Source organism: Gekko japonicus, unplaced genomic scaffold (assembly GCF_001447785.1).
Source record: "Gekko japonicus isolate JY-2015 unplaced genomic scaffold, Gekko_japonicus_V1.1 scaffold1492, whole genome shotgun sequence".
NCBI lineage: Eukaryota > Metazoa > Chordata > Lepidosauria > Squamata > Gekkonidae > Gekko > Gekko japonicus.
The window spans coordinates 82,522-93,291 of NW_015173716.1; the positions used below are offsets into that span (position 1 = coordinate 82,522).

General features: G+C 47.3%; 1 protein-coding gene across 1 annotated transcript in view; it reads left to right on the plus strand.

Annotated features, from left to right (window-relative positions):
- The window catches only part of STAT6 (signal transducer and activator of transcription 6, interleukin-4 induced), a 100,758-nt gene that overhangs the window by 61,498 nt on the left and 28,490 nt on the right, over window positions 1–10,770 (plus strand). The window contains exons 10-11 of the mRNA XM_015423330.1: window positions 4,123–4,210; window positions 5,182–5,304. Of these exons, the coding sequence (XP_015278816.1) occupies window positions 4,123–4,210; window positions 5,182–5,304 (211 nt within the window). The remainder of the gene's footprint in view (window positions 1–4,122; window positions 4,211–5,181; window positions 5,305–10,770) is intronic.

The window sequence follows — 10,770 nt, forward strand, 5'->3', positions numbered from 1 at the left end:
TTACAGACGAACCATAAACAAATAGTTTCGGAGCCGTTGGAGCAGATGCCTTCTGGAAACTTGTTTTCCCCCCTTTTACACTGTGAAGCAAATTGCTCATTAGGAGGGGCTGAGCACTTTGGAGTGTTTTGCACTTTGTGAGCGATATGCAGGACTTACGTTAAATCATTTATGCCCCGATTGTGAATTGTTTATTGTATGAATCATTTCGCTTAGGATTTGGAAACCGTGTAAATGGTTTGTTGATTTATCTGTAAATGAACTATTCTTTAGTTATCATTATTTATTGATTTTTACAGTTGTTATTGCACACAGTTAATTTCTTTGTGTTTAGCCTGTAAAATGGCGGCAGGAGACCAAGGCTGAGAAGGGGAGGCTGACTGCTAAAGCTGGCGACCTGGCCTCCCTGTTCTCCATATCCTTCACCGAAAAAAGATATTTATTTAAAATATTTAGATTCCACTTTTCTGGAATTAGTAACCACTGAAAGCAGTTTCCATACATACTGACGGGCATCTAGAGACTCCCTGCATGTCAGGAAAATGGCATGAGGAGGGGACTTAGAATCATAGAGTTGGAAGGGGCCATACAGGCCAACCCCCTGCTCAGTGCAGGATCAGCCTAGAGCATCCCTGACAAGTGTTCATCCAGCTGCTGCTTGAAGACAGCCAGTGAGGGGAAGCTCCCCACCTCCCTAGGCAGCCGATTCCACTGCTGAACTACGTAAAAGGCCCCTCCCCCTGCGCACCATAGTCCTGATCTGAACCAACCCCTACACATCTGAGATTTAACTTCTGAGCTTGGAACTTCCAGTACATGTCTAGTAGGCAGGACCTGTGGTGGACATATGGGAGATACAAGGACTCAGGCCCATAGCTATGGTGGGGCTTTTGGATCTTCATCCCCTTTCTTAAAGACACGGCCCCACAAGAATTTCTCCTGTAAATGCTTTTTAAAATCATGTTTAGACATTTTTTAAAAAGCATGCACTCCTTTAAGCAGAGCTGACCTAATTCCCGCACTGAGCAAGGGGGTTGGCGTAGGTGACCTCTAGGATCCCTTCTAACTCTGTGTCAAGAAACTGGTCTCCTTTAAGAGAGCTTTTCTGCCTAAGTGTTAGCTTTCTTGACTATAGAAGTCATCACCCCCCACCTGCTCGCTTGTTGTCAGAACTGCTGCTTAGGCTGGCAGAAGTGATTAGCTTGCAGCAGCTGAGAACTGTCATCTAAAGCGGTCGACAGCTTGCAACTTAGAGATCTAGCCTGGTCACAGGTTTCCATTGGCTAAATGGCTTTTCTTTCTGCACTGAGAACTTCAGCCCCACCAGGGGAAAAAAATTGCCCCACAAGCCACAAAGTCCTGGTTACGGGCCTGCAAGGACTTTGTAACTTGTGGCTATACTGTGAGCGTAGAGTGTTCAGATGAAAGTGGTGGTGTCAGTAGAAGGTGTCAGCAGAACAGGTTTTTGTCATGGGGGGGGGAGCTGTTTCCCCAAGGACTGAGAGAGTGTCCGAGAACCTGCCTGATGATCTCGGATGCCTGTGGACCATCCCGAGCTTATCTGAAGCAGAGAGAAAGAGACTGGATTCATGAGGGTCATGTGTCACACTTTCCAGCCCCTCTCTTGCTGTTGGGGTGCACAGGTAAAGAAGGCAGTTTGGGATGTGCTCTTGTCAGATTTCTGAGCCGATCTCTGTCCATGCAGGAAGGCTGATGTACAGTTCCATTTCAGCCTTCCTGAGCTTCAGAATGCGATTTCAGTCAGGGTTCCAAGTGAGTGGACTCCATTTGGGATTATTGCTGGGCCACCTCTGTTTGTCCAGCAGTTCTGAAAGAAAAACTGAAAACATCTTGGAAGCAGCTTGGTATATATTTGGATTTCTTTTCCTTGTTTGATTTATGGATTGGAAAAGAAAATTCCTCAAGGGTTGGGCGGGTGCCTGTTGTTATCTGACAATATTGTTTTCTGGTTAATGCAGATGACGTCTTCCGTTCCTTCTATTCTTAGAGTTAGTTAAATATTGAAAGAGTATTTCTGTGCAAATGTAGAACAAAGTTTGAGTCCAGTGGCACCCTTAAGACCAACAAAATGCTATTCGAGGTATAAGCGTTTGTGTGCATGCACGCTTCTTCAGATACAGTGAAACAGAATTTCCTCAACCATTACATATAGAAAGAGAGAGGGTGGAGGGGTTAGTTGCCGGGAAGGGCCAATTAGAGTCAAGCAGAGGTCATTTCGGGGGGGGATCGTGGGGGATCGCAGATCCCCCGGGTGAGGTGCAGGGGGCGGGGCACACGACAAAGCCCCGCCCCTTCTTCCGGCCGCCCCCTTCTTCCAGCCTCATTCTGTTGCAGAAGAAGGAAGAAGCAGGAGGGTAAGTTGGCGTCCTCCCCTTCTGCCTGGCCGAGGCCACTCCACGTGGCCTCCGCAAGGACTCCCAGCCCCATCCAGGAGCTTCCCCGAGGTAGCTGTGTTAGTCTGTTGCTGCAAAATAGTCCAAGAGTTCAAATAGCACCTTTAAGACTAACAGATATCACCTTTAAGACTAACCTTTAAGACTAAGACTGAGTGGTGGGTGTGGCCTTATGACACAGTTCTGGTGATGTCAGGGATGTGTGGCCTCATGACACACTTCCGGTGATGTCAGGGGGTGTGGCATATGCTAATGAGTTATGCTAATGAGTTCCCCTAGCTCTTTTTCTACGAAACGACCCCTGGAGTCAAGACAGAGGCAGAAACTGGACTCACACTTTGTCCTGCTGCTTCAGACCAACACGGCTACCCACCTGGACCTGTGTAAATGTGTTTTAGATTTGGCCAAAGTACATGAATTAAAACCATAGCTGATTCAAACCCTCCTGATTGAACCCAGCATACTCTGCTACAATTCCTATTTGTAAAGCTGGTGTGGTAGTAGATGATAAGAATGTCGGTCTAGGTGGATCCTGGGAGACCCAGATTTGAATTCCCACTTCTCCTGTGGAAGCTGGCGTTGTGACCTTGGGCCAGTCACACATCCCCTCAGCCTAACCTACCTTTACACGGTTGTCGTTGTTGTGAGAAAATGGAGGACGGGAGAACAATGGTCTTAAGCTGCTTCGAGTCTTTATTAAGAAGAAAAGTGGGAAGGGGACGGCAAAGGATGAGATGGCTAGACAGTGTTATCGAGGCAACGGACATGAAATTGAGCAAACTCCAGAGCACGACGGAAGACAGGAGGGCCAGGCGTGATGTGGTCCATGGGGTCGCAAAGAGTCGGACTCGACTGTGCAACTGAACAACAACAACAACAACAACAACAATAGAACAGCAGAACTGTTTTCATGCACTCCCCCCCCCCCTCGTCAATAACCTTCTGTGATTCTGTTCTGCAAATTTTGGGTGCGGCATGGACTGAACCAAGGAGAAGTTGGTTGCTTCTCTGAAAAGGAAGGTGAATGCTAGTTTATTTGTCACTGTTTATACCTGCGTGGTCATCTTGGCTAGCAGCTCTGTAGCCTAGTACTGTCATTATCCTCAAGTGTTTTGAATTTTAGTATAATGCATAAGCCTGTATATGGCGCTGTACACTTTTTTTAAGTGGAGAGCTCTATGGTTGCTTCCAAAGAAAATTAGCATTATGCGGTGTACAGGGGGCTGGTTAGTTTCTCTAGGACTGTTGCAACAAAATTGTTCAGTCACTCTGAAGAAGTTACACCTGTCTCAGGCGGCCTGCACTTACAAATACTTGCTGATAAAGGTAAAGGTAAAGGTTCCCTTGCTCGAAAGCCAGTCGAATCCGACTCTAGGGTTGCGGTGCTCATCTCCGTTTCAAAGCCGAAGAGCCAGCGCTGTCTGAAGACGTTTCTGTGGTCATGTGGCCGGCATGTCTAAACACCAAGGCACACGGAACGCTGTTACCTTCCCACCGAAGTGGTACCTATTTATCTACTTGCAATTTCTTGCTTTTGAACTGCTAGGTTGGCAGGAGCTGGAACTAGAGATGGGAGCTCACTCCATCATGCGGCACCCGGGTCTTGAACTGCTGAACTACTGACCTTCCACAGCCTGCAGTTCAGCGTCTTAGCCTACATACATACATATTCTCTTCCTGTCTGCTGATCTGTCTTTCTGTGTTTCAGTGAAAGCACAGGAGAAATTGTGAACAACGTAGCCCCTCTAGAGACCGCTACCACAAGCAATGCCTGCTGTGCTGTCTTCAAGAATATGGTAGGTGAACTTTTATCCCAGGTTGGGGGCAGGGCTGCGATACAGATGCATGGGTGGGTGGAAAGGATATCCACTGATGTTGCATTGGTTAGAGGTTGGGATAAAGATGTGTGGGTAGAAGTGGGGTAAGGCCCTTGCCCCACTGGGTTTATTTGTTAGTAGCTAGTACACTTTTATCCTCTTCTTCGTCAAAAGAGTCAAGCACAAGGAGGTATGCTATGGTAAGGGAGAAACCAGGGAACAGACTGGTAGATATGGTGGGTCATTCAGGGGCAGCGCCGCACTCAAAATTGGTTATGCCCCACCAATCAGCACTGTTGACTTCCCCTCATCCCGTCTCATCTGGTACCTAGTTTCAAGGCTCTGTATAGGCTGCCAGAATCTGTTGGCTCCTTTATTGGAAGTTACATAGAAACCATCAAGAGGAGAAGCAATGGGATTGCTAGAACAGCCCAAACAGAGAGAGGGAGACAGACAGAGACACAGAGAGAGAGAGAATGGCCACTTTCTCACTGTCAGCTGAGCCTCAAGGACATTGAGCAACTGCTACATATTAGAATGTTGCTCTGCCTGCCAAAAGCCCCAGAGTTGAGATGTTTCACCTACGTGATGTGTTGCTGCTGTTCCCATGCTCACCGAAGGTGTGGCACCTTTGCTCTTTGCGTGAAAGGGAGCAATTTCTTGCTTTTTAGTATAATGCATAAGCCAGTATATGGCGCTGTACACTTTTTTTAAGTGGAGAGCTCTATGCGAGGGTCTCTGTAGGAACACACGACCAAACAGGGACACACGACCAACCATGAGCTGAAGAGCGTTGTCCTAGGGAACAAGTGGGCTGTGGGGGCAGAAATAGCTGAGAGATGAGGTTTGGAACAGAACTTTCCAAAACAGGGGTGAAAGTTGCAGCCTGGGGTGCCCCCCCCACCCCCACACCTGACAACGCTGTGTGGTTTGTCTTTCTCATCCTTTAGCTTCTAAAGAAAATCAAGCGCAGCGACCGCAAGAGCACAGAGTCTGTGACCGAAGAGAAATGTGCTGTCCTCTTCAGTGCCAGAATCAACCTAGGCTCCAACAGTACCACCTTTCTGCTGCAGGTAATTCTGGGATGATCTCATTCTTCAGACTGCAGGTGGCAGTGCTGGTATACTGACGGTATTGTATGACTCCTTTGGAGGGGAACCCACGGGCTCCTCATACACGATCAAATACCACTGGTTGTTTCGTTGGTTGTTCACATAGATTAGAGTAAATGTGTAGAAGAATAATTCGTTTTAAAAAAATTCTCCTCTGTTTTTCTCCCAATGGAGACCTATTATGAAATGGGGGCAGGGCCATGTGGGTTTGACACAACCGGGAGGTCCCTTCCGGAGATCTCTCCCTTCCCACACACCCCACTTCCTCCTGCCCACTTCAGGCCTAGCACAGACAAGGGCCTTAACCGACTGCAACCACTCTGGCTCTAGGGGTTTACCAGAGAGGGCCCAGAGCACCCTCCCTGCCCCCAGGCAACCCCATCTTTAGTCCATCTGATGCGCAGCAACGTGTCTGTGTCCCTGCCTACATGTTCCATGAGTAATGTCATCACCTCCAGGATGCCAGAGTTATGCTCTGGTATTTGGGCAAAAACTCTATGGTAGAAGCTAAATTTACCATAGAGTTTTGCTCAAATACCAGAGCTAATAGTTATAGTAATGCTCGGTCACATCCCCTTCCTATATACTGGTGGTTGCAATCAATACTCCCTCTAAGCTGTGGAGTCTTGTGAGCAAACATTCTACTTTGTGAGCTACTGGCATTAACATTGTGGGCGAGAGATTTGTCTACTGCATAAATTAGTTTGCTCTGGAGCAGTGTTCCCTCTAAGCTGAGTTAGTGTGAGCTAGCGCACAGTTTTTTAGCCTCCAGCTCACACATTTTTGTCTTAGCTCAGGAAGGATGGCTCCAGAGCAAACTAATTTATGCAGTAGCCAAATTGCTCGCTCGCTCGCAACTTTCATGCCAGGAGCTCACAAAGTAGGATTTCTGCTCACAGGACTGCACAGCTTAGAGGGAGCGTTGTTCTGGAGCCATCCTTTCTGAGCGAAGACAAAAATATGTGAGCCAGAGGCTAAAAAACTGTGAGCTACCTCACACTAACTCAGCTTAGAGGGAACACTGGTTGCAATATCTGAGGTGGTTGTTCCTATCTCAGTAGATCGTTGTGTGTATGAGGCTCAGTCAGGTTAAGAGCATCTGTGTGAATGATAGAGAAGCATCAGGCAAGCTCGGGGGGTTTTCAGAGAAGAGCATGGTTTGTATCCAAGATTGTGATAGCACAGTCTGAAACTGAGGTGTCAAATTATTTTTTTTGGCAGGGGAAAATAAGAGACAAGGGAGGAAATTCTGACTTTTGAAGGGCTTGTAATGTGGTGGGACTTCAGGGGTTTGATCAAGGCAGCGTCAGTGCTCTCGTTCTGGTGAAGATCCAAAGGTCATTGGACACGGTTGAATGTGGAAGAGCACCGAGGGGAATAGATGCATCTGGCTTACTGGCTGCTTTAAATGCTGTTGAGAGAGCCGTGGCGTTTGGCTGAGGAGAGCACCTGGGGAGTTGAGCTGAGGGGCGCTGGAACAGTTCTGTGGAAATTAATATTAGATAATTATTTGTTTGTCAGGGAGATTTGTGTCCAGCTTGTTTGGCCAGCTCATCACAATGTTTACACAGATTCTGTTTCATAAATGAAATCAGATTTCAGTTTTGAGAAGGGCTCAGGCCAACCGAGCAGATGTGTGAAGGCATTGTGAACTGTGTGCCTCCATCCTCCGCTTCTCTCTCACACAGGAGAGTTGGTCTTACATGGCTGCCGAGGGGGAGAGAGGGTCAGCCTGGCTGAGCCAGGAGGACCAGGTGTCTTCTGATGAACATAAGAGACGCCAATGTTGGATCAGGCCAAAGGCCCATCCAGTCCAACACTCTGTCACACAGTGGCCAAAAATACCAGGTGCCCATCAGGAGGTCCACCAGTGGGGCCAGGACATTAGAAGCCCTTCTTCTTCTTCACACACCCCTTCCTATTTATTTTTTATTTATTTTTAATCCTGCCCTTCTTTTAAGGAGCTCAGGGCTCATATATTGGTCTGTCCTCCTTAATTTTAATCTGACAGGAAACCTGTGAGGTAGGTTAACCTAAGAGTATATAACTGGCCAAAGGTCACTCAGTGAGCTTTGTGGCGGAGTGAGGAGTTGAACCACCCAGCCTGAGGAAGAGTGCAGGAGAACTCAAAAGCCTATACACTATTTTGTGTCATTTTGGTCGGTATTTATTTATTTATTTATTTATTTATTTTATTTCACTTATACCCCGCCCTCCCCGCAAGCGGGCTCAGGGCGGCTTACATAGGCACAACTGTGCAATAAAATACAACAGCATTAAAACAGTTAAGGCACCAAGTGCAATAAAAATAGAACAAGTTAAAACAATTAAAACAAAAACTCACATCTTGCAGGATACATTAGGAACTAAAATACCCCCTATTGTATATCGCGGTGGGATCAATAGGGGGGATTCCATGGGCCAAGATGTTCCAGATGGCCAGTTGGCCCAACCCGGCAGTCCTGCTCTGCAGTTACTCGGTGGTGGTGGCGGCGGCGGCTCCTACTCAAAAGCCTGAGGTCTGATGTGGAATGTGGTTTGGTTTTGGATTTGGGGTTTGCACCAGTAGGGCTGTAAACCACCTTTGTCTACTGTAATAGTTTAAGTTAGATTTGAGTCCAGTAGCACCTTAGCGACCAATATTGTTATAAGCTTTCAAGTGTCAAAACTCCTTTCCTCAGACATGAGAAATCAGCCTTGGTAATGAGACAGGAAACTTAGGTCTTGATTCAGTCCAGGTGGATACATTGTCTTGAGCTTCATTATCAGTGGCAATTTAGCAGTCTGTCTTTCTAATCTCCCTTTGAAATTCATTTGGAAGAGAACTGCAACTTTTAGGTCAGCAACTGAATGTCCTGGAAGGTTAAAATGGAGATCTGAGTCTTTTTATCCCATTCAGGAGGTGGGAGGAATTTTGTAAAGAATGCTTGTACAGGATGTAGAGGTACAATGCATGTTGTAATCCCCTGATTAGAGCAGAGGGGAAATGCTTGGGGGCAGAAAATTAGCATTTGTATTGAGGTAAGAATCCTACGTCCCTATTCAGCCCTGGGGGATCCATTGTACTCAACTTGTGAATGAACTCATGTTCAGCCACCTCAAGTTGTAATTTCCCCTTGGAGTGTCTTTAGAGGACTGTTGTTCTTCTGTCAGCAATGGAGTGACCTGGAAAGTTACAATATTTTCCCACTGGTTTTTGAGTGTTGTGGTTTTTAATGTTGGATTCATGTCCATTTATTCTTTTGCAGAGGGAGTGACTGACCTGTTTGTCCGATGTAGAGAGTGGAAGGGCATTGCTGACATCGGATGGCATATGCAGGGGTCTTTTCCTAGAAAAAGAGCTGCAGGAGCTCACTAACATACGGTATGCTAATGAGCTACTAGGCTATTAGCATAATAGCTCATTAGCATATGCAACACCCCCTGACATCACTAAAAGTGATGTCAGAAGGGGAAGCAAAAGGGGGGGAAGGCATATTCAAAAGCCTCCCCTTCCCTTCCCCAGCCGGGGAGGGGGGGGGGAAGCGAAGAGAGAAGGGGTTTAAAGTTTAAACCCCTTCTCACTAGAGTTGAGCCGCGGAAGGAGGAAAGAGGGAAGGAAAGAGAGAGAGTGTGTGTAGAGAGAAGGAACGAAGGAATGAAAGAGTGAAAGAGAAGGAAAGAAGGAAGGAAAGAGGAAAGGAAAGAGAAGGAAAGAAGGAGGGAAAGAAAGAGAGAGAAGGGAAGAAGGAAGAGAAAGAAAAGGAGGGAAAGAAAAGGGGAAGGAAAGGAGGGAAGGAAGAGAGCAAAGAGATGGGGGAGGCTCCCTGATGATTAGGGAGACCACTGCACTGCACTATTTCAGCCCAGATGCTGTAAAGTGCAGTGCTCCAACGCTGGCCCGGGGAGGCGGCAGGGGGCCGCAGCGCAGGGAGTTGGGGGCGGGGCTTGCTGCCACTGTCATTTGTTCTGGCGCCTGGGCTCCTGGAGCGGCACTCCGGCGCACTCCGGCCCCAAAAGACCCCTGGGCATATGTAATGTTGGAAGATGAACAAGTGAGATTGTATGGGTGGTGTTGTTTGGTTAAGGGATTGTCAGAGTGGATATGGGGACAGAGTTGGCATCTTGGTTTGTCGCAGGCCCTGGTTCCAGAATCCTTGTCTATGTTCAGAAGGATATTGCTGTGGGTGTGAAGTTTAAGGTTAGGAGGTTTTCTGTGGACAAGAAAAGGTTTGCCTTGCAATGCCTGTGAGAGGAGAGCATCATTGTCCACCAAAGGTTGTAGTCATTAGTGATGCATTGAACCGGTTTGAGCTGAGAGCTGTATGGGACCACCAGTGGTGTTCAGTTCTTTCTTTTGGGCCTGTCTTGTAGCAGGGTATCCCTTGATATCACTTTGGCTTTGTTGCTCCATTTCCTTACTACATCAGGTGGATATTGTAGTTCCAGGTGAGAATCTCTGTCTGAGGGATTGAACAGGTGCAGCTGTAGCATAGAGCTTGGCTGTAGGCAATGGATTTGTTTGGTGTGTTTAGGATGGTGACTGGAGGCGTGTAGATGTGTTTGGTGATCAGTAGGTTTCTGGTATAAGGTGGTTTTTATACTTCCATGGTGTATTATGTATCTGTACGGTGATGTCTAGAAACTGTGTTTCTTATGTGGATTGGTTCATGGTCAGGAGGTTGGTGGTGGGGTGGAAGTTGCTGAAGTCTGGGCTTGAATCTGTTCCACTGCAGACCAACTGTAATAGTTTAGCCTGACTCATGGGGAGAGGCAGACTGGTGTGGTCAGAACCCCCGTCTGTGAGAGGTTTAGGCCGCAGAAGCTTCACTTGGGGTTTCGGCTGTAGAAGTTGGTCAGAAACAATCTGTTTGAAGGGAAAGGCCTTGAATGATAAGAGGCTGAACAGCTGTCATTCAGTGGTAGTTTAAGGCTTAAAGTCTGTGATCTCATACTTAAATTCCAACCTGAAGCTGTAAGTAGTGAATAACTGACTCAGCCAAGCTATTCCTTGATTGATTTTGGAAACCTGAAGTTCTTTTTAACTCTTGCCTTAAGATATTCTAGTGTTCTGCTGTTGATGGTGAAATATTTGGGTCCTGATGAGGGGATCTTAATCCAACAGTCACACCGAGGCAGTGACAAATTTCTAAGACAACTTTATTGTGCCATGGCCAACAAATCTATATATCTAATTCCGAAGTCGCCCCCTGGTGTGCGGATACTTATTTCCGCACATCGGGGGAACCTGGAGGGGAGGGAGAGTTTTGTGCACACGTGGGGCGGTCCCCAGGTGTGCACAAAAATCAGAAACCCTGTAAAAAATATCAGGGGGATGTTTAAATTCCCCCGAAACTGACAGAGCGTCCCCTGCGCATGCGCAGGGAACGCTCTGCAGCCGGCCTCCCGCCGCGCGGGGGGGGGGAAGAGAGCATGGAGTTCCGACGC